The 23,264-nt window shown below is 43.0% G+C and overlaps 1 protein-coding gene across 5 annotated transcripts in view; it reads right to left on the reverse strand.

The window, feature by feature from the left end:
* nhsl1b (NHS-like 1b) overlaps window positions 1-23,264 on the reverse strand; it is a 96,439-nt gene that overhangs the window by 21,440 nt on the left and 51,735 nt on the right. For 2 of the 5 annotated variants that reach the window (XM_041064502.1, XM_041064500.1), the window contains exon 1: window positions 3,569-3,630. The exons of the other annotated variants lie outside the window; for them this stretch is intronic. In XM_041064502.1, coding sequence (XP_040920436.1) covers window positions 3,569-3,623 — 55 coding nt within the window. In that variant the 5' untranslated portion in view covers window positions 3,624-3,630. Of the gene's footprint in view, window positions 1-3,568; window positions 3,631-23,264 lie in introns of those variants that run through there. 5 annotated transcript variants of the gene reach the window in all.

Genomic DNA, 23,264 nt, shown 5'->3' on the forward strand with positions numbered 1-23,264 from the left:
TATGATTGATGAAGTATTAGGTACTGGTTTATTCTCATGTGCCATTTGTAAAGCCAATGTAGCTGATAGCTGAAGTGTTAATATATATGTAATAAAACACACACACACTATCCAAAATTTAGGCTTACCAAGAGAGCGAATCCAAGCCAAAGTTGGTGATCGTGGATGCAGTACTATTTCCATTTAAACAGCTAAATGTTAGTCAAGACCACTGTGTGTCCCTGTCCTGACCAAAACAACATGTCCATCTGACTGGGAGAAAGGGAGAAGTCTGGAAGAACTGGGAGGAAGGGGATGGGTCGTGAAAAGGGGCTGGGAGTGTGTGGAGTGTTTTTGTTTGAGGCTTTTTTCACAGGTGCTAATGAGCCAAAGTAAGATGCATGGCAAGAGTGTGTGTGTGTGTGTGTGTGTGTGTGTGTGTGTGTGTGTGTGTGTGTGTGTGTGTGTGTGTGTGTGTGTGTGTGTGTGTGTGTGTGTGTGTGTGTGTGTGTGTGTGTGTCGGGGGAGGACAGAAGGCCTCCGAGGTAGAGGTATAAGGTGGGGGCCTACGACTGCAAATTAGTCGTTGAAGTAAGTGTGAGACAGTGTGTAACTGCTTTGATATACAAATAACTCCTAACAGGCTTCAACAGGCTTCAGTGACCAGTCTCCAACTTTACTTACATGTGACCATAAGAAGTCTGCATCCTAATGAATACAGCAAAGTTGAAGATAGTTTTATGGATGGATTTACAGGGGACAGTGCAGTGCAGTGTGCCATGTCCCGCTGCTGTTGGTAGCTAATAGCACCTTAACGTCTGTCTCTACAGTTCATTGAGGAATGGGCAGCTGTTAATCGCTTCTCCAGCAGAGAAGAGGAGTCCTTGTGTTTGTTCATATTCCCTCTCACTTTGTTACCAAGGGTTATGGTTAGGTGGAAGCTTTTACTTCCATCACCAATTTCTACTCTGTTTTTTTGCTAAATAAATTCCCACTTGTTGTATGTGTAGTCATGTAAGAATGCAAATACCACACGCAGACAGTGAGACTGGGTGACTGTTTGTTAGAAGCTCTAACAACAATATGGTTGAGGCGTATCACCTAAGGCAATTCAAACTGCAGAAATACAGTGTGGTGTATGTTCTGTCACTGACTGGTAGTTGTTTCAGTTGAATCAGCCTCTTTAAGACTGAGGTTAACAATTATTTTCTTTGCTTGAGAAACGACTCAAACTAAGCTCAAAATAAATCAATCACCAAAACAGCTGGTGATTATTTTTCTGTGGATCGACTAACTGATTAATCAACTAATTGTTTCAGCAAATGTTATTTGAAGTGAATGTGACAAAGTGGCAGTTACAGACAGCCACACCACATGCCCGAGGGGCTCACTGAAAACCTACAACACCTCCTGTTTGCTGCATGTGATGATGGGTGCAAGCTGCTAGATAGTGTGATTATGTTAACAGAGTGTCACTGTGTGTGTGTCTCCCCGTGTCGTTACACATGCTGTCTTGCAGCGTGCCAGCACTGGTCAGGACAATCAATCAAATACATCATGAGGCAAAACTCGCCTGACAGCAAGTTTGGACTGGAGAGCTGCACGAGACCGACGCACAAATCCACACAGTTACCACAAATACCCACCCACATGCGGTTAACTTGAAGGGGTAAATGTCAAGGTTGAATCCATGCCAACATAACTGTGACTACATACCTTTGAGCAAGGTACAGCAGGCCCTGCTGTGTATGAACAAGAGCACAACCTTAAATCATCCTGCCTGGTTAAATAAGGACTACAAATACTCAATTTCTTTACTACACAATTTTAAATTTTCTTGCTCTCTCTCTCTCACTCAGCACAGGTAGCCCTCCCCCACCCTCCACTTCTGACTATGGGTGTTTGAATAGACCTCAGTCAGGCTATAGGGAGACCAAGGACATGGGGACTATGGACACAAAGCCTGCATTGTCCCCCTGCATCAGTCTCCACATCAGTCCTTTCAGTGCCACAATACGCTCAAGTCCCTCATCACACACACACACACACACACACACACACACACACACACACACACACACACACACACACACTGGACTGGACTGTGGCGCGAAAGTCTTTCAGAAGTCCACTAATCCCTCTGTCCATTGACATCCCAGCTCTCCCTACGCCCATTAACAAACACAGACTGAGGGCAAACAGGCTACTGAAAACTCTGAAAGACGCAAACAACCCACAAGGTGCATCAGAGCTCAAAATGAGATACATACGGTAATCCCCAGGAAAAAGCACCTGAAGGCACATAGATGAAAGCGAGACATGTTAGCTGTTATGATTAATAACACTGATCAAATTATTTTGACAGGTAATCCTGCTAATCCTGAACCGGGTCCCCGATCGCCCACCAACCAACACTGAGTATTAACTTTCATACATAATACAGCTTTCTATGTTTACTACAGTTCAGCATGGGCTTGGTTCAGGTTAGTTTTTTAAGTATATAACATATATTATTCCTACAAATGTAAAATAATCAATAATTAAGAGTTCATTTAAGGAAATAAGCCTCTTTATAGACTGTCTTGAATGTCCTCATACCCCTAAAAGACTGCTTTTAATCTTAGACGCAAAAAAAGCTTTGACCCCTTGGTGAGATGGACCAAGTGAACCACAGAGACCCTCCAGAGCACCCACTGAAAGTGAGCGATGCTCCGTTAGGCATCTACATCCTCCTGCAAATGAAAAGCACTGGATGTCAGTGGGGTGCCAAGGTGCTCAGCTAAGGAGCAAAGTGCAGGCATGTGCAAGAAGGCAAGATAAGAAGTACAAAAACGCTGAGCTAATGATTAACAATATCACCTCAGCCTTAACTTCAACACACACACACAGACACACACTCACAGGCTATAAATACACCTGAGATTAGATTTTGCACAAGCAGCTTGCCCCCGCACGAACCAGGTCTTTGTCAAACATCCTCACTCGCTTAATACACAGCCACTGATAAAATAATAGCCTTGGAGCATCAACAAATCCTTCTAATCATAATCTTCATGGTACAAAGACCTAGTGTGGCTTCCTTTAATACCAAGCTCACGTTAGCTGAAATATTTATTCCTAAATAAAGTAGCTGTGATTTGAGGTACTTCCAGCTGCCACCTTTTAGTGCATTTAGTCCTAATGGTTGTCAACTCTGTGAAGTCTTGGCCCAGTGGTTACCCGGTAACAGGGTGCAAAGAGGGTTGTGTCTGGGCTCAGCAGAGGCAGCAGAGGAGGCAGTGCAACCACAGGAAACCATTAGTTGTAATAAAATTATTTACAAATGATTAAGGCTGTTATGGGTCCACTTTTGATACAGGAAAACCTTAATATAGGGAAAAAAGGTTATTTTAAAATAGCTGAAACAAAGGGAAAGCTGTAAAAAGCTGGGAAATTCAGCCACTCACATCGATATAATTCCTGTCAAAATTTCAGTGTTAATTCTACTCACTGCTTCTTCATTTGGTCTAGTTTTAATGAGGAAACTAAATTCAAACTACTCAAAACACACATTAGTTATCAGCGCTGGACAGAAGTAAAAATATCTTACCCTTCCTTTTGAAGTATTTAATGACAGATTTTAACGAGGTCCCGATAAACACCATTATTCCCTCTGAGCGTATGTGTCTTTCCTTTGAAAGAAAAAAAAAGTGCCCTAATGAGGCACAAAAAAACTAGACAAATCCAGGGAATAAGAGGGAGAAGACGGGATAACAGAGTGCTGGATTCGGGGTCTCCTCCGCTCACATTCTCACTACACGGACTGAGAGTGTGTGTGAGCGTCTACTACGCTGACAATGAGCCTCTACTCCTATCTCTCTAAACACACACACACGGTCCACCACTCCCCCCCATCACCACCACCACCACTCCTCCCCTCAGGCAGTCCAGTCCTCAGAGACACACACACACATGCACATACATACACACACAGTGGGAGGGGTGTAGGACTGGCCCCTCTGTTCCTCTGTGCTTTGGTTACCAAGGAGTTCTGGCTGCCTCTCCCTTTATTTCTCATCATCAGCCGCTCTCTCTCTCTCTCTCTCGCCGTCTTTCTCTCGCTACACTCTCTTTCTTCTCCGCTGTGCGGGACTATGAGGATATATGGCTGAAAGTTAAACCTGCGTTATTAAAACAAACAGGAGCACTCGTGCTTTTTTTTTTTTGCTGCGAGTGTTCATTCTCGTTTCCTCCCATCACTCTTTCTTGCTTTCTTTTCCTTACTTTCTGCCCTGCTCTTGGAAAAGTAATCCATGCTCTGCCACGACAGACTCACCTGGGGAATATTTATGCATCTAATTAAACTCTCAGCCACCCCTACAGGAGAACCTTGTACATCCTTGGGAAAAAAAAAAAACAGTGTTGAGCTTTTCACAAGGTATTCTCAGGAGGATACAGCTTCCACCTGCATGCAAAGTGTAATGCAAACAGGAAACATCATTGCACACAGCACACCACACTAATGCACAGACATTTATCTTGTTTGATCTCATTTGAGCACCATTTTATGGTTTGTAAAACACGGTTTAAGATTCAGTTCAAGTTTTCAACTATCTAAGGTGACTACAACCACACAAGAAATGGATTATGCTTTTTTTTAATCTTCTTTAATCTCCATTTTCCATTTTCACTGGATGGTTTCAATGAAACCTTCTTCCTCAGTCTGATCTGATCACAGCCTGCTGTGTGTGCACATGGTCACTGAATCTGTGCCACATGAATATAGATCACATCCAGTCCTTCCATTGTCCAATCCACTCACAATCTATCAAACACAGACACACACTCACACACACACACACACTCCACACACCCACCCATTCAAACAGAGGCAAACGCGTACCTACACACAGCCCCTCCTTTTGCGGCCGTATTTCTTTTCAGCCCAAATGGTAGAGGAGCGGGGGGGGGGCTGCAACAAGAGCTTGAATGGGGACTGCAAATGATCCTTGAATTTGTGGGTAAAAAGGATCCACCCCCCATTTTGGTTTAATAACTCCTCATCAGATTTTTCACACACACACACACACACACATTGCTGCTGCACTGTAGACTTATACCAGATGTCAAGGTTCAGAGATTCAACACTGCAACTGCCAAGTTTTTATTTTATAGAATCTCTTTCTTCTTTAGTTCAACCAATTAAAATGTTTATGTATAACCTACAATCTACAGTAGTGTTCAAACATGTCTCAGGTAAAATGTATGGTTTACAGGGCTGTGTATGTTGCCAGCAAAACCTGCTTTAAAGTTGGTGTAACGCTTTAATGATAGCCACACAGTGATCCTTGTGATTGGCCCTTTTCACTGTTGTTTTTGACTACTCTACTCTATACAAGTATCCACAGGTTAACCAATAATTAAATAATCTTTAATTGCAGCACTACTTTAAAGCCAGGTTGGGAGAAATATTGACAGTAAAGGTCTCCATGTCAGTCTGAAACAGTTAAGCCAAAGTCCCTCTCCATGTGTCCAACTTTTTTAAAAATTTCACCATGTTTTATCAGTAGCTTCTGTCGTGGTACTGTTTGGCACGCGTGCAGCATTAGGATAATTTATGCAGACGCGAGCCCAAGCGGCATCACTCATTAAAGAGCCTATTGTTCTCAGGACAGTGTCAACACACATGCACATGCTCGCACGCACACAAACACACAGACAGTGCAACAGACAGGTCAACAACTCAATCCTCTGAAGGAGGGCTTCAAATCTAGGCCACTGCTAGGATTAGGACTATCTATCCATTCAGTCATACATCCATTCATCCTTCCGCTCACTCACTGAGGAGCGGACGCCCCCAGTACACCTCAGCCCAAACAACATCAATTTTTCATCTGTTCATTTTTTAAGCAGCATATGAAGGAAGCATGCAGACTCAGTGGATGAAGCCTGGACCTCAGAGGAAGATCTTATTTAGCATGGCAAAGATTATTATGATAGTGGCTAAAGGGTAATCCCACTGATATTAGGCCTTGGTTATACAGTTAATAAATGCTGATGACCTAAACTGAGATTACATTTGTTTCTTCTCTCTGTTTCTGAACTTAGACATAAACCTCAATGTTACATATGAAAAAACATACATTAAAAATTAATGTTATGTGAAAATATTGTTCTTTAATCCTTGCAAGATGAATTTAAAAGCAATTTCTTGAGACACTTGCAGTGGTTTCATTTGTGTGATTTTCTAATCTGCACCGAAGCTGACGACTCGATCAACCAATCATTTGCATTCAAACGCAAAAATCTTAACACATGTTCATTAGTATTAGACCCTCTGGCAAGACATGCAATTATCTCTGCTTGTAAAACAACCAGCAGTGTGTTCATGAGAGAAAGGGAAAGGGAAAAGGAGAAACTGGGGGACAACGAGAATAATTAGCAAGTCGTTTTTGAATTGGACGTTGTAATTAAGACTCAAGGTGGCAGGGTGATAATAAAAAAAGAGAGAGTGATGAGGGACTCCTGCTCTTCCTCCTGACATTGCGTCGTCTTGACTGTTCTATTTTCACACCTCATTTCGAGCTCCCCATCAACCTGGTACAGGCAGCTACACAATCTCTCTCTCACATACCCTATTTTTTTTTTTTTTTTTTTACCAGACTGCTTAATTTAACTCCTATTCCCTCCATCTCCAGTTCTATCATCCAATCAGGCCCCACAACACACACGCCTCCCCCTTTCGTTCAATATTACAGGCTATCAAACATCCGTTCAAATTCCCAGAGTGTTTGAATCTGGGATCAACACACACACACACCTCCCCCTTCCTCTGACAGGTCTCAGTGAGGTCTCAGCTTTTATTTTCTTAATTGGACTAAAGAAGAGAGAGCTAAGCTGACCCTCTAAAACCCCTCAACTCTACCTCTAATGTCGAATCCCTTCCCCTCTCTTTCCACCTTCTCCTTCCATCCCCAGATGTATTTTCTCTTCCTCTCCTCTCTTTCTTTTAGATATTACCACTTTCATGACTGTCAATATAATCTAGCCTGTATTGATTTTACCCTCCCCTCTTACCCCCTCTCTTTCTTTGTTTTGCCTTCTGATGTTCAGGCTCTGACCTTGCACACCTTCCCCTTGGGATGTACATAACCTGTGTGGTGGAGATAAGCGGGGAAACGTGAGGAGTGGAAATCAGGATCAGGTGTTTGTTTTACATACAAGCGAAGACAAATACTTTGTGTGCAGTGTCGTGGAACGCACAAGTAATTACAAAATTATTAGAACTGAACACGCGAATGGATTTGAACAGAGGCCGCCACTGGAAGGTCAGCTGGTTTGAATTCATGAACTTGAGGTGACTTGTTTGGTCTAACAAGCCAATAATAATGTGAAAAGGGGAAAAGAAGCAGCTCTTCAAATCTACACTTGTACTTTATGTGGCAACAAAAATGTACAAAATAATTATGTATAAAAAAAAAAACAGTTTCACCCAGGAAATGTACTGAACATCCTGGAAAATGAATAAATAAAGACACTACATCATACTTCTCTCTCATCTCTCCCTTCTCCCCTTTTCTGTGAATGGAAATCTATAATTTATTGCATGTAGAACAACATACATTGCTCCCCCCTTTCTCCCACACCTACATCTCTGTGAATGAAACATCAGGGGTCAATGGGAATTCGATCGCTTTGGTCTTCTCCCTGTGATGTAGAACAAGGCATGAATAATCTATCTGTGAAGAGCGAGGGGGAGAGAGAGGAGATGGTATGTGATCAGGTAAGGTAGAGGGGTTAATGATCATAAATGCAGGATTTTCTTTATAATTTGTTCTGTTAAACGTCTGACATTGTGTGATTCTAAAAATAATGCCTGTAAAAACAAATCTGTAATCATTACAGAGAAAGCAGTAGTAGTGTAATATAGTCATGTTCTGTGGGTCAGGATAAGATAAACATGCGTGAGAAGGTGACAGCTCTCTACAGCACTCATAAAAAGGGCAGTTAAAGGCAAAGTTAAACTTCAAGCCTCCTCCTGAACAAACACCAACTCTCTCTCAAACATGACAAACACACAAACACACACCGAAGCCATGGTGACAGAGAGGCTCAGCTGAGCACACAAGCTGTGACAACTGTTTTTCTGGCGCTAATGATTTTAGCATGGGGTAAAGTTCCCGCACATCACACACACACTCACACAAACACACACACTCACAAACACATTAAGTTCAATAAATTCCCGCACTTGCTGTATGACCCTTTTCTGACACCAAACTCATGCTGTCTTCTTCTCAGGCCTCCTGTCTCTCTCTCCTTCTGTCTTTCTTTTGTTACACTTCTGTCTGTTCAGCAGGCAGAGGTTACTGGGTAACTCCAGTACCCCCCCTCCCCCCCGAGTCTTTCCGTCTGACCTACTCCATTGAAGCAGCTGAGATTCCTTCACACACACACACACACACACACACACACAACCTATACAATCACAGACAATCTCACCATCCCACAACTGCTCTTATCTAATCGCAGTGTGCAATTTCATTCAGATAGAAAAAAAGATGCAATAATTGGCCTTCACATAGACACAGGTGAAGGGGATGTCTGTGGATTTCTGGGACAAACGTACAACTGTAATCAGGCTAAGAGATTTTATGAGAATTCAAGTTTGCAATGAAAACCGCTGCATTTTGTGTATGTGTCCGTGTGTAGGCTGGGTTATTCTTCCCAATGAAAAGCAGAGGGGGCCTCCCTCTATAGGCTGCTCCTCCTTTGTGATCCATGAGAAAACCCACCAAGTCCGGGTGACACCCTGCAAGCTACACCCTGAGCATGCACACACCATCACTAACATAATCAGGCTGCTTTCTTTGTATTTGTGTGTGTTTTTTGTTTCACAGGCATATGTATGTGCAGATCCTAGCCTTGATGTGGTGACAACATGTATGTTTGTGTTTTCTGTTCAAACACCACCATAGCTGTTCTCACACAGTTTGATGTGTGTGAATGTGCACAAATCGGAGAACTGTCTTTGAAAAAGGGAGCAGCACAATACTAATGCAGGCTGAGGGAACAAGAGGGAAAAATAGAGATGGTATCAAAAGCAAAACTTTGCACAAAGACTTTCAACAAAAAAAAGGGCAAGAAGAAAGAGACGTGAAGCAAAAGCTTGAAACCACAAAATGATTCTTTGATGTGATGGAGGCACAGCCATTTTGCTGAGTAGCGATGCGAGGGAGGATAGAAAAGGCAGCGTTTAGAGGGACAAAAGAAATGAGAGAGAGGAGAGATAAAGGCAACTGGGAGAGAAAAGTCAGGGGATCAGCAGATGAAGTGAGAATAGAGGGAGAGACAGACGGAGTGTGAATGCAAAACATCCATAGGTAGACAATCAATAAAAACCAATATTATACACAGGAAAACAGACACACAAACATACACAAAGGCCCAGCAGGCTTGGCGGTCATGCCTAATTTTCTCTCTCCTGGCGTCTGACCCGGGCGCTCCCTACTGACCCCCTTTGAAATTCAAGCCAGGATAAAAGAGAAAGAAAGACAGTGAACACAGATAAAGGTTATACTATATACCTCCGTTTGAGCATGTGGACAGACAAGACTGCATTAGCGTCTAGTGTGTACTGGAAAACATTGTTGTGTATGTCATCTCTGAGCCTCAGAATGGCAGTGAAACAAGAACCGGCTAAGAAAAGCTTAAAAACAAAGGCCGGGTCAACTAATAGCAATACCGGCTGAAAGAGCATGAACTGACAGGGAGGCGTGCAACCGTTAAAAAAGTCCTTCCTTTACATTCATTCAACAGAGAAACTTTTATAGGCTAATGTTAGCTTCAGCACAATAAAAGGCGTGTCACTCTTAAAATGTACACGCCTGTTCAGCAGGGAGTTAAACGCTGTTATTTTACGAGCAAGCTGATTTGTACGCCTGAGCTTTTGGTGCCTTCAGAGAGGGTGGCAGTTTTGTTCCTAACTTGAGGCATTTTATGTCCCAGTGAGGATGGATTTGTAGCTAACCGTCCGTTTCCTCCCTGGCAACAGGGCTTTAAATCTAATGCAATATAACCCCAGTGGCTTGTCACCCCCCCCCCTCAAAGTTGGCAAGACAATAAACTGAAACAGGCCCGTTGGAAAGTGGAAACTTTGGAGGTTGGCAGGACAACAATCAGTGCACGTATGTAGGCCTAAGTATGTTTATTCAAGTGGGTAAACACATTTTTTTACCCATGGCATGGCTCTGTGGATGGCAACGGCATTCAGTCGGTCTGTTGGACATTTTATGTTCAAACTATTGTTATTTGTTTGATCAAATATTTCTTGCCCTTGTTTGTCACACTCCATGTTTGTGTCGTGCCACAAGCAGGTGAGTCACTCAGTGTTTACTTTGGCTGAAGTATGACAAAAATAACAATACATTTTCATCAGTTCAGCAGTTTTCTAAGCTATCCATGTTCTAAATTCTGACTAGGCAGCTGTAACACGTCTGACATGCTATTAAAAAATTAATTTCCCAGTGGAAACCTCCATGCAGGCCACTGGTAGTGTAACATAAAGACAGACCCCTGGCAGCCCTGAGACTACATTAGGAGCCATTACCATCTAGCCACACTGTCTCCACTCATATTGACTCCTGGCCCTTCTCACTCTCCAGTGGACCCTCTGAGGACCCGTCACATCAATAACCACAAGGCCTAAGTGTGTTTGTGCGTGTCCTAGGCATGCTGATAAGATGTCTCACTGGTCCCTTGCATTATAATGGCTTACGGCAGGATGACATTATTCTGCATGGATCTGGGTGCACGAGCTGTTGTGCGTGTGTGGATGTGTGCCTGCAGCTGTTTCTACAATCTACCGCATTTGGACAACAGACCTGGTCACATACATTAATCCAGACCATAAAGTAAATAATAAAGGCCTGCAAGAACTGTATTATATCCCTGTAGCCCTTAACTTTTTGCATCTTTGTTTATGCTTTTGACACACACACATGCTCTTGCACATATAGGTTAAGAGATAATACCTGTCCCTATAGTCTATATGCATACAAGCATGTAATCAAACACAACTCATTAAGTACACACACGTACACATATCCACGTAGGGATGCCTGCACACACAACCTTATGTTGTCTGCCACACTGGTTTTCTGACCTATATTTCAACACCAGGCTGTCTGCTGTTCTCTCCTAGGGGCCCAATATGTGTGTGTTTCCTCTCTCCTACTTCATAGCAGCACACAATCATTAATCATTAATTTTATAATTAACTTCACACACAAAATGCCATAAATCTGACACAAATATACAGATACGACACACTGTGGGGTGCTGTGCTTGTAGTAGTCCACTGTGTGTGTGTGCTTTTGCAATACCAGGAGTTTAAAGCCCCACACAAACACCTCACAACTGGCTTAATTAAAAGTGTGATGTGAATAATGTCCCAGCAGGGATACTCAGAGAGATCAATAGGCAGCAGCTGGAATATTACTTCATTTACTTTAACAATATGATTCATTAGGGTCAATATTTTACTGCATATTTTACACTGAAGGCGTTTAGCTTACACTCCAATTAAAAGTGATAACCAAGATGACAGCAGTGTTAGTTTAATTCCCAATCACCAGCAAAACGCACACCTTGAAGTGAATATTCTTCATTTTATACAGCTGTCCACATGAACTTGATTGCTTCTGTTGTCACTGTGACCCTGGTGCCCAGGCTCATGCTGCTGGCGAGATGGGTCTTGTCTGATTTAGGCACAGAAGCACAGAGACAGACTGAGCTAATTTAGGTTAAGTGCCTCCAGTAGCTCAAGGGCACAAAGCAACAAGCCACCTGGGGCTAGCCTGCATCACAGGGAGGAAAGTCGAATGTGTGTGTGTGTGTGTATCGGGCAGACTCTTGGATACTAATGGGAAGTGGGTTAAAGCCATATCAGCTACAACGTGTGCATGCATGGTTATCTGCAGTCTCTCCACCACTGGAGCAAAATTGACACTTTGGTGTTTGACCCATTTCCCACATTGTACCCCACCTCTCATCAGCAACTACAGTAGGTCATTTAGGGAGGGGAGGGGGGTTGCCACACCAAAGCGTCCAATCAACAATCAGAAATACAACCAATTGTCCAATGATGACAAATATAGGAAGTGAACAAAACGATCAGCCTCGAGGTGTTAGTTGGGCTAGATATGAAGTCGGATGCAAGTTCTGGTGGCTGGTATTGATTACTGTTATTAACCAATACAGTTACAACGCATCACTGCATTTGGGTCTGTTCATCAGGCCTGTCACATTGATCCAATTACCTCTCCTCTCTGTTAGTTGGTTCGTTAAAGAACAAACTCCAGACTGTTTTCACACATCTTTGACTTAAGTAAACTCCCTCAGTTGAGATTAACTAGATCCTAAACAACTTTTAAAATGAATATTCTGTTCACCACATCAATAGGATGTGGGATTTTATTGGCATGTGGATTTAGCACAACAACTTACACAATTCAATAGCTGCTAGGAATAATCTGAAATTCTAATAGTTGCTTCGGGGTCTTTCTGCAAGTTACTGTCCAGGTCAACCTCAGTTGTACATGACAGTCAAACATCATCTGCAATTTTGCAGATTACCATTTTTTTGGCCATTCACCCGTTTTTTTTTTTTTTGGTCACAGCACAGCTCAGCAATACCATAGCGTACTCACATTTTGTTATTTTTTTAGGTCCCGTACCATAAATACCAACAACAACACTGCCAAATTTGTTATTTTTTCATCTGCTGGTTTCAAACAGCGGGATTTCAAACTCCACATTGTTAGATTCTTCTTTTGCCTTATATAAGAATTTAGGGCAACAATTATGGTAATAACCAAATACACAATTGTGCACCTCCTCATTAACTTGGCCTTCATCGGGTAAAATTAAGCAATGTCTGTGCAGTAAACATAGTCTGCTGAAAGACAGAATATGTCTCAGGACAGACATAGTGCTCACAGGATGATGTAGATCAGTATCATCTGTAAAACACACACATATGTACACAACACACTGAGACACTGTGATTGGTTGTCTCATCTGACTTCACAAACAGACTCTGGGCTGCATTTTGCAGAGGTGTGTGCATGTGTACACATGCATGTATTAAACCTGGGTTCCTTTATAGATAATCCGATGTTGAGACCTTGTCTGGGAAAGAAACAGGACCCCAAATCCACTTAACCCCTCCCTTCCCTCTCCTCCCCGTTCCCCCGTCCTGCTTTCATAAACCACCCCTTCGCCTCTCTCTCCCTGTCCATCTCTCTATCCCTCCCCCTTCTGTCCCATCAGAGCAATAATGGATGGAAGGATGGAGGCATTAATAGAGAGAGCAGACCTCTCTTGGATGCAGTGAGTGCGCCCTCCTAATGGGCCCCCGGGGAAACGAGACTAGCTCCCTGATTGAATACTCCCAAAATTCAGGACTGCCATTATTCCAAATTAAATTCCTTGTGACACATCATGTGTCTCTTTTTGGTGTAGATAAATGGATGCGTAGTGTCTGATGGCGATTAATTCAATCCTAATTCTATTTGGTAATTACCATAATCCCATCAATATGTTAATTTGGCCCCACACATTAAAAGCATTGTGTGTGCGCTGTAAAGTTTCTATATGATTTAAAATTGATAATTCACAGATGATCAACTTTGACACTGGACTAGAAACACTGCCCTTTCATTCACCGAGTCCCTCTGCTTGTCTGTATTATAATGCCACCTAGTGGTGAAAATGAGCAACAACTGAACAGCTTCAAATGTCATCCTGCATAGCTCTTGAAAAAGGTTAACAACAGTCTAGGAATTTAGTTTCTGCTATAAACAAACAAAATTAGTAGTAAAACTGTCATCGGGGCACGCTCCCCTGTGGTTTTACAAGCAAAGAAAATGGCACTAGCTTCCTTTTTTCTACATTTTCCCTCCCTTTTTTTGTCTTTAACCCTAATCCATCTATGAATGTGGAGTAGAAACGAGACGTTGCCATGGTGAGGACAACTCATTAATGAGACAGATTTAAAGAGGCTCTTAAAATCACTTTCCTCTCCTCTCCTTCCCTTTTCCCTCTCCTTTTATAATCAGTCTCTATGGGGGGACATGAGCTTTTCAGAGCCTCGGCTTTGCTTCATGAGGCTTAATGGAAACTCCAGCTGATTGGGACATAAAGGGGCCTGTGGCTGAAGGAGAGCCAGGAAGAAGGAGACTCGGGCTGGGGTACACAGTGGAGGAGTGAGGGATTTGAGCTTGATAAAGAGTTGGAGAGATAAGACAAGTTAGATGGTAGAGTGAAGTGTAGAAACCAGAGCATTTTAACTTTTACCCTAATTTATAGAATCAATAATTCTTTAAATTATAATTCATTTGTTTTGATTTGGTTTTCTGGACTACATGGCATCAGTATGAACAGTGAAAAGCAATGAAAGCTTATAGGCCATTACTGGATACAGCAATAAATTTAAGAACGTAAAAATTTGAATATTTCTTTTAAATGACAAAAAAAAAAAAAGATTATTTTTAACTGTAAATCACTGAATACATTCATCAGTGTGTTGAAAACGCTATTTGCCTTTATTTAAGCCCACATATGATCAAATACAGCAAAAACAGGCCTCAGTACAACTATTTTCAGGATCAATATCTCTCAATTATTTTTCTGACTGTTGTTAGTGTGTAAAAGAGCCTGGGATGATGTCTTCAAATTGCTTGTTTTGTCAGTCCAAAATCAGTCCCAGCGATAAAGGATAATTATTCTTCTGTTGATTGAGTAATTAATGAACTCGTCATCTTAGTGCATCTTAGCATCATCTAGTTTACCGTACCTTATTAGTAACCAAATAAATCAGAGCCAGCTTTGCTTTCTTGACGTTTTCTTTGAGTTGAGACACTTTTTGTGAACCAGGAATGCAACTGTGTGTGCAGACAGGGAGCAGACTGGTCAGCAGGGCAAACAGGGCCAGAAACCTCAGAGGACCAGACTCAAAGCAGCATGAGGTGGAAAAAAGCTCCTTCTAATAGCAGTGCTCATTAAAGAAATGAGCTGTGACTGAGGCTGGCGCAGCCGTGGAGCACTTAAACGCACTTATCCTGCACTACGGCACAATTAGATTTTTCAATTAGATTGTCTTACTAACGACAAGACCACTGTTGAACTGATTGAGGGTAAAGAAGGGGGCAAAAGCTGTTGCTTTAGCAAACACAGGCTAGATTAAGTCTAAAATAAATCGCATTTGTTTTCACAATCTTCTGGCTTCATGAGAGCGTTAAGACAAACTCCTGCATTCAGTGTGTAACTGTTTTTCCATTGCAGGTGAGTTTTAGCTTATAATGACTTTTTAATTTACATAATGGATGAAGAACTTGCCATGTTTTTGAGAATGTGCATGAAAACATTAGCATTGACAGTCATTGAGTCAGGTCAGAGACGCACTATGAACCAAAAAGATGAGATGAGAGCAGACAAGAAGAGGGAGATCCTGGAGACATGCTAGCTAAAAGATCTGCATGAATCATATCATCAAGATTTGTCTTACTCTTGCTCTTCCAGACTCTGGGTGCCACATGGTGCAGTACACTAAGCTAACCTCCAGGAGGCTCTCTAGGTCAACAGGGACACACTGCCCATACATACAACGAATGGAGGTCCACTGAATGAGGGAAAGATGAAAGAAGAACACTAAGAAACATGTATTAGTACAGCTGTGGTTTTTTTTTTTATTTTATTAATGTAGGCAAGATATTTGTATTATTAAACCACCCACTCGTCTGCTGTCTAAGAGCTCCCTGGGTGTTTGTCCTCTGACACATTTAGTCAATGAGAGGATAAATGTCTCTGTAGATTCCAGTGATTATCTGGCTGTTGTGTCCTGATGTGATAATCAAGCCATTAAGTAAAACTCGATGGTACACATATGGGGCTTTGAGGCTCTATTACACCTGATCCCTCCTGAAATAAACGCTTCTGTCCCCGGCTCACTCCTCTCCTCTCTCCTCCTCCATCGCTTCCAGCCTCCCAAATGAAAAGCCAGCTGCGCCCAGACGCACTCTATTAATCTGACCACATTATCTGCTAAAACAATTTGTCAGGCAAACGACACACTCACGCTGAAAGACAAAACCGCTTCCCTGAAGAACACAAATACATGCTAGCTTCCCAATGATATGACTGCAACAACAAAATTGGGTTCTAACTGATATGATTTATAGTCTATGGGGTAAAAAGGAATCCCTGAGCATCTCTGACTTATGGAAAACCTTTTTAAAAAAGTGAATTGTTGTTTAAAGTATAAGAACTATTGTAATGCACAAATAGTGTTGTAGAAATTAAGCAGCAACAAATTTCATTAACCGATTAATCATTCCAGTCGTCTTTTTAAGTAAAAGTACCAAATATTCTAAGATGTGAGGATTTGCTGTGGGGATAAAAAAACTACAGTCAACTAGGTGGACAACTGATGGGACAAAACCAGCAACTTTACTTTGGACCATGGGAAATTAAAATGGATATAGGCAGCAAATATATAAAACATGTATTATATATGTACTAAAACATGGATCCATGAACACAAAGACTCAGAGATGCACACACACAGACAGCACACAACTCCATGCAACTCGATTACCTCCCGATATTTGACAGTGATGGCTTCATTAGCCATTGGTCACACATGATGGAAGAGCACTTGTTTAGCCAATAACAAGCCAGCCGTTACCTTTTAGGCCTTTAACAAGCTGAGAGGTCTCCGTCTGTTCAACACAGGGATAGCTATTACCCATTAATTACCATTCACCCATGTTATTTTCTATCCAAACTAATGTCTACGGGGATGTAAACAAGAAAGACGTGGACTAGAATGCAGCAGCTTTTATATTTTGAATGGATAGGTGGGGGGGAAAAAACGAGCAGACACGCACTCATTCACACAGACACAAGCCAGGTTAAAGACTTAATCAATGAAAAAAGGGATTAAGAGGGAGACAGAGACAGAGATTGAAGCAGGCAGAGTTGCTTTGAAGGAAAACAGAGCCTTAACCCATTTTACAGTTGAATGGCCCTAACCAACCCCTGACCCCCAGTTCCCGAAAGTGAGTGTGTGTGTGTGTGTGTATGTGTGTGTGTGTGAAATCCTCTTCTTTTCTTCATCTCATTAAGCCGTGTGTCATGCTCTCTACTCCATTGTTCTGCCACCTCCAACTTGCTACTGGTGGGGGTGTCATGCACATTCAGAACTAAGTGTGTGCTTGTCTTTACTCATCTGTGTTTGAGAGTGTGTATGGATGTTAGTGTAAGCCGTGAAGGGCCAACTAACGAATCTCATTGTGTTGCTATGAATGGTGTTTCACCTCACCTAAAATCCCTGAGTCAGAGACGAGACGAGCTGCTTTGACTAAATGTTTTTCTGCATGTGATGAGAAAAATAAGGTTTTGTTCGCAGTCAATAAACAACTAGTCAACTGGCCAGTCTCTCACACAGTTTAAGGCAGTGGGGCACTTGTTCGGACAAACTAGATTAGGTTTAACAGGGGGGAGAGAGAAGAGAAACAGGGGCAACCCTTAAGCTTGTTTCTTCTTTTCTCCTGTCTCAAAACTCTTTGAGGGTGAGAGTGAGAAACAGACAAATGGAGGCTCTTTTCCTCCCCTTTGCTGGCCACTTTCATTTAACATCCTACCTACGGTGCCACGACCGCAGACATATTTAATGCCACATGGCTCCACCTGCAAGTGACCAGATTTCCAATTGGGAAATGCGGGTGTATTTGAGTGAAAAGGAAACAGTAACAAAGAGCTAAGGCTGAGACCAGACCCCCTCCCGTTTCCCACTGCCACAATTGTATTACCCTAACTGATTTTCAGCAGCACTACCCCCATAAATGTGGCCAATCCATTTCATTTAGCCTCATCTAGTTACTCTACAAGCCTGGCCTCCCTCAGGTGCTCTTCCCTCGGGAGCCGTTGGCACTGATTGGTCGATAACCGAACCTGCCTTCCCACTGAAAGATTACGGGGGATCCGTTGAAACAGCTGCTCCACCTCTAAACTCATATAAAATATAGGAGGATGGGGGGGAAGAGGCCAAGGGAAGAAAAAAGGATGCCATTTCCATTCTACTGTAAGAGAATTAAGACTGATGTAGAGAACTGTAGAATAAGGTGGAAAACAGGAAGATAAGAGGGCAAAAACAAATCAAGACAGCAAGAACAGACAGAAACAGCATGCATACAGGAGGATGGAAACAAATACACACAAAGGATGTATTAGCCAAACTCCAATTTGTGCATGTTTGGGGGTCGTCTGTTCAGCAGTGCATGAATACAGAGTGACTGGGAGGTTGATTCAACCTACAGAGTCCAGACAATACTGTACCCATGGCGGCGACATCTTGAGCTGTCACGGCATGTTAGCCAAAGCAGGCGTGAGGGCAGGCCCTGCTCTTCTGGCAGCATATTGTTACGCTAAGCGCACAGGAATAAGGGATTTGATTTTAGATAAGCATACATTCAGAAAGCCATTATAAAGTAGTTAGTAAGTAAGCGGTTGGATAGATAAAGACTAGAAATGGGACAATAACAGAAAACAAAAGTTAGAAAAGCTGTATTACTGGGTAAACCCTGCTTTACCCTGCTTCTCTAGTTACCTTATTTAATATTAAACTGTATCATATTCACAGATCACAGGCAGTTTAAGCAGTCACTAATACGCAGACAGAACTGCGTGATAAAGAAATCCAAACACAGGTCAAAGGCATTTCCTTCAGCACTCTCTCTTATCTCCCTGATGGCTCCTTTATGTAGTGACAGAGGTGAAAGTGGGTCACCTCCGTAACCCCAGAAGTGTCAGCTCCATCACCCCCATACTGTCAGCTCTGTTACACTTCCCTGCAGGCCAGGACCATCACCTCCAGCTGTTAGCTATTGTGTCTTGTTCCCAAGGGTGGCTACCCAAGGGAGCATCCTCTGTTATGATGATCCACTGTCCCAAAAGAGGATAAAGCATGGTCTGGGTGCAGGCATGCACATGGGCACACATTCATACACAAAAGGCTATACCGATGATATATACAACAGTAGATAAATAGCCGCCCATGCACAGTAGGAAAGACTTTAAATATGAATAAAATGTACCATAAATGATATATGGCTGCACAACTACAAGGTAATGCAAATTTCAATCATTGTCAGTAACTAACATTTTGTTTGGCAAGTGATGTATGAGTGACAGTATTCATGAAAACCTTTTTCTGAGGGTCATGCAGTTCCTGCCTGGAGGACTTTCTGCCGCTACACCAAAGGCTAAAGGTCTCTGAGGTCACAAAGCCGCAATCTGCATCGATGCTGCATGAGACGCCCAGCAAAAAAACACATACACACACACACGTAGAAACAGACACACTTGCACACACAAAGACAGACGGCAGAGATCACTCAGTTACAAGGGGGATGGAAATCACCTAATAAGAAGAGACAAAGCCCGGCTTGAGAAAAGCTTCCACCGCATGTGTCGTGACTCTCTGGCACTATGACATACTGAGTATAATTATTTCCCACAAACAGTTCAGGTGACTTAAGCACACTTAGAAGAAGGAGCCTTTTTCCCAGCCAAGACAAATACCACAATGATTACTGTAGCAAAACAGCAATGTGGTGTTGTGTTAAGTCTGCTAAGTCTTACTAAGAGGCTCACTGAGACTGCTATCTGGGTAGTCCAGCTCTAAAGTTGTAAGCCAGAACCCTGTAATCACAGTGTCTATCTACTAAAACATCTACTGTCCTTTAATGAAAGAGAACAGAGCTACTGTCAAATCTTGCCAACAGTCTGGAGTATACAGGAGCTCTAAAGCTGCACAACACTTAAAGTCTCTGAAACTAATAGTTTGCTTATGCAAACATCAAGCTAACAAACCCAATGATAGTGAATATGTTCTGCTCTCTAGTCTGTACCTTTGCTGTCTTGGTAGGTTTGTGTTTTCCCAGGAGAGCCTTTGGTGTTGGGTCCAAGCAGTGGTTTGGGCGTCCAGAGAGAGTCCTGCTTCTGGTGGACCTTTGACACTGAAAGCAGCCGTTTGCGCAGGCAGCCCTCCGGCCTGACGGGCCTCGGGCTGGGGAAGGCCTCGGGCTGGAGGCTGTTCCCCATCTTGTTGGCGGGCTTGAAGGAGCACAGAGTTCGCTTCTCGCTAGGGGGGTCCTCATAGCAGGCCCTGTGCCAGCAGTTGACCACCGGCTCCGAGGAGAGGCAGTGCACGTATGTGATCATCACCGGCTAAGACTTAACCCCCCCACCACCACCCACCACCCACCCTCCCTTGCTCTATCCAGGATCCAAGCCCCCAACTCCTCCTCTTTCTTGAGCAACCCTCTCTTGCTCTCTGTCTCTGGACCCTCCACTCGAGGTGGTGGGATGGAGGGGTGACTGTGAAGGGTGTGTGTGTAGGAGACCTCCCCCCTTGCTCCCAAACCCTCAATAGGCCTCCCCCTCTCTTTCTGGGAAGACAGGACAGAGGTTTGGAGGTTTTTGCAATCCACGGGGGACCCAGTCCCCCTCTGTCTCCTCCTCACTCTCCTCCTACTGTTTTTGTTCTTCCTCTCCCTCTCTCAGGGGATCCTATTGACTTGCATTGATTTGCCTGACAAAGGAAGGCTGTGCACCGCGTTAGATTACAAGATTTAACTCCAGAACAAATATTGCAAAGAACTATTGCAGCATAAGGCTATTATCCTGCATAAAAAATATCCTACATGACTGTCCTCTGGCTGTCTGGTGGACACCCCGGCAGCTTGCAAAAACAGGAATTCTGACCCCCAAGAATGACCACAAGAACTTTCAAGAATACTCCAACAATGCAAAAATAAGGTTTAAAAAACAAAGGGCAGTGCCTTTGTTGAAATACCGGTGGTTAGAACATATTTTTGTCCTTTGCAATGACCCAAATGCATCCACCACAAATTGTGCGAAAGAGGATCCCCAAAAAAAAAAAAGTCAAGAAACCATCCTTTCTTTAAAACCAAGCTCATGTCCAATGATGGTAAGCGCCTTGTTTGGTAAATTAGGGGTGAGGTTAGAAAAATCAGTCCTTCTGAAAGAGTGTTCAGACAAGTTTGCAGCATCTAAGAACATCCCTTTTCCTCTCTCTCCATCCATGTGAGACAGAGCAGAGACATTGTGCAGTGGTGTCCACATGGCCTCTCCTCTCAGCTCCTCCTCCTCCCTCTTTCATCTACTCCTCAACGCTGCTAGTCTAATCTGTAAACCCAGATTATCCAGCCTCCAGCCCCTTGCCTCTGATTGTGACAGACACACACACACCACACAGATGGACACCAGGCTGTAGATAATTAACTACATCACCTCCAGAGCTCAAATGTGTGGAACTTCAAGAAGACTTGGCGTGATGTGTGTCAGCTGGTTAACTTGGATGACGCAAACTAAATTATGAAGAAAGCTGCATGTGGGCCAAATATCAAACCCTTGCCTCGGGTTTAGCCTTTGCCTGATCGGTGTTCTAAAGCACAGATCCAGTTGGAAACATATGCAACGTAATGCTTTGAAGTGGACAAAACACACCAGGAGAAGACAAGTTCCAAAGCTTTGATGAATTTAATTGGAGTTAACGCTGCAGAGGAGCACAGGGTGAGGCACAGATGGACCAAGAGTTAACACCTGACGGTCAAACACAGACAGATGTAAGCGCAGCAGAAACCAGATAAAGAGATAAGAGGCAAACAAAGAGGTACTACAGACTAGCAAACATGATGAGTGTAGTCACAAGTGGTACAAACTTCAGACTAACATGCCAGGTGAGGGTGTGTATGAGTGTATGATACTTAATCAGCTTGGCTGTGTGGGTAGACTGATTTTAATGATATGCTCAGATTAATAGGCTGGAGACCAGTAGAGGATAGGGCAGGACAAAACTCAAGACTGAATAATAATAATAGCTCAGCCTTCAGATGGAAAATCAGATATTTAATTGAATAATAAACAAGAGTAAGAAAAATCCATATGATATTAAAAAGTAAGAATAACTGAATGCTAAAGGCAAATGTCTCCCTCTGGTGGTGGCTAACATCTGCACCACACAACACAGAGAAACACAAGAGTGGGTAATCTATATGTGAACACAAATACTTTAAAAAGTTCTCCCCATAAATCTATTGCAACTTTGAGGGAACAGGGAGAGACTGTGTGCGTGCATGTGTGTTCGTGTGTGTGCTATCTTGCCAAAGCCTGAGCAGATAGCCAGAGGCTGAAACAGCCATTACCGATGGTTATCATTTCCACAGTCTGGTGAGTCAGCCAACACACAAGCTGATTACAAAACCAAAACCACTGCACTCACTGACACACACAGAGCATAATGGACAAACCACTGTATGCATGCACACACACACACACGCCCACACATATAAAGCATTGTGTGGACACACGTAGCCCACTGAGCAAGCCAAAAGATTCTGACTGTGGCCTAAATTGCACTTAACACTGTTGCTGCCCTACATCCATAAATACATAGATACAGTGGGTCATCGAGTTCTCACAAAAAACAACATCAGGGGATGTACAGTCACGCAGACCTATACACATAATAGCATCATAACATGACAACAGGGGGTGTTTTTACAGTGACACAGACAAACATACATTATTGGCATATTACGAGCAGGCACGTTATGTCTGTGGTGGTGACAGTCATGTGTGAATGTCTGCACAAACACATAGAGAACGAATGTGATGTGTGTATCAGTTGGCTGTGAATGTTCAGGTCTTGCCCAGGCCCAGCATGCACGGCGGTCAGACTCTCACAGCCCACTGACCATGAAAAGGGATTATTACTAGTCAGGAGATGTGTGTGTTTGTGTTTGTGTGCGTGCACCCCGTTCTTGAACAATGCAAAAGCCATGCTAGTTCACGTTGGGCCAGTGTTTATTGTGTATGTTGGTACATGTTTATTTACATGCTTATGTGTATATAAACTCTCCTATGTGTCTATGAATACTCACATGTGCACGCTTTGGTTTCTGTGTGTGTGTGTGTTTGTGAGGAGGGGGAAGCTGAAGCGGAAGGCTTTGGGAAGGGAGACAATGGTAACCATGGATATGCATAGGTCTGAATGGAGAAGCACCTGCATGCTGAGTTAGTCCTCTGCCTGGGGAAGTCATCCACTCATCCACAGGGAGTCGGGCCATTGTCTCCTCAAACTTCTCCCAAAACAAAACTTTTCCGGCTTTGTCCCAGGTAACATCACAGCTTAACACTCGCCAACAAAGAAACTTAGG

This window comes from Toxotes jaculatrix, chromosome 19 (genome assembly GCF_017976425.1).
Source record: "Toxotes jaculatrix isolate fToxJac2 chromosome 19, fToxJac2.pri, whole genome shotgun sequence".
NCBI lineage: Eukaryota > Metazoa > Chordata > Actinopteri > Toxotidae > Toxotes > Toxotes jaculatrix.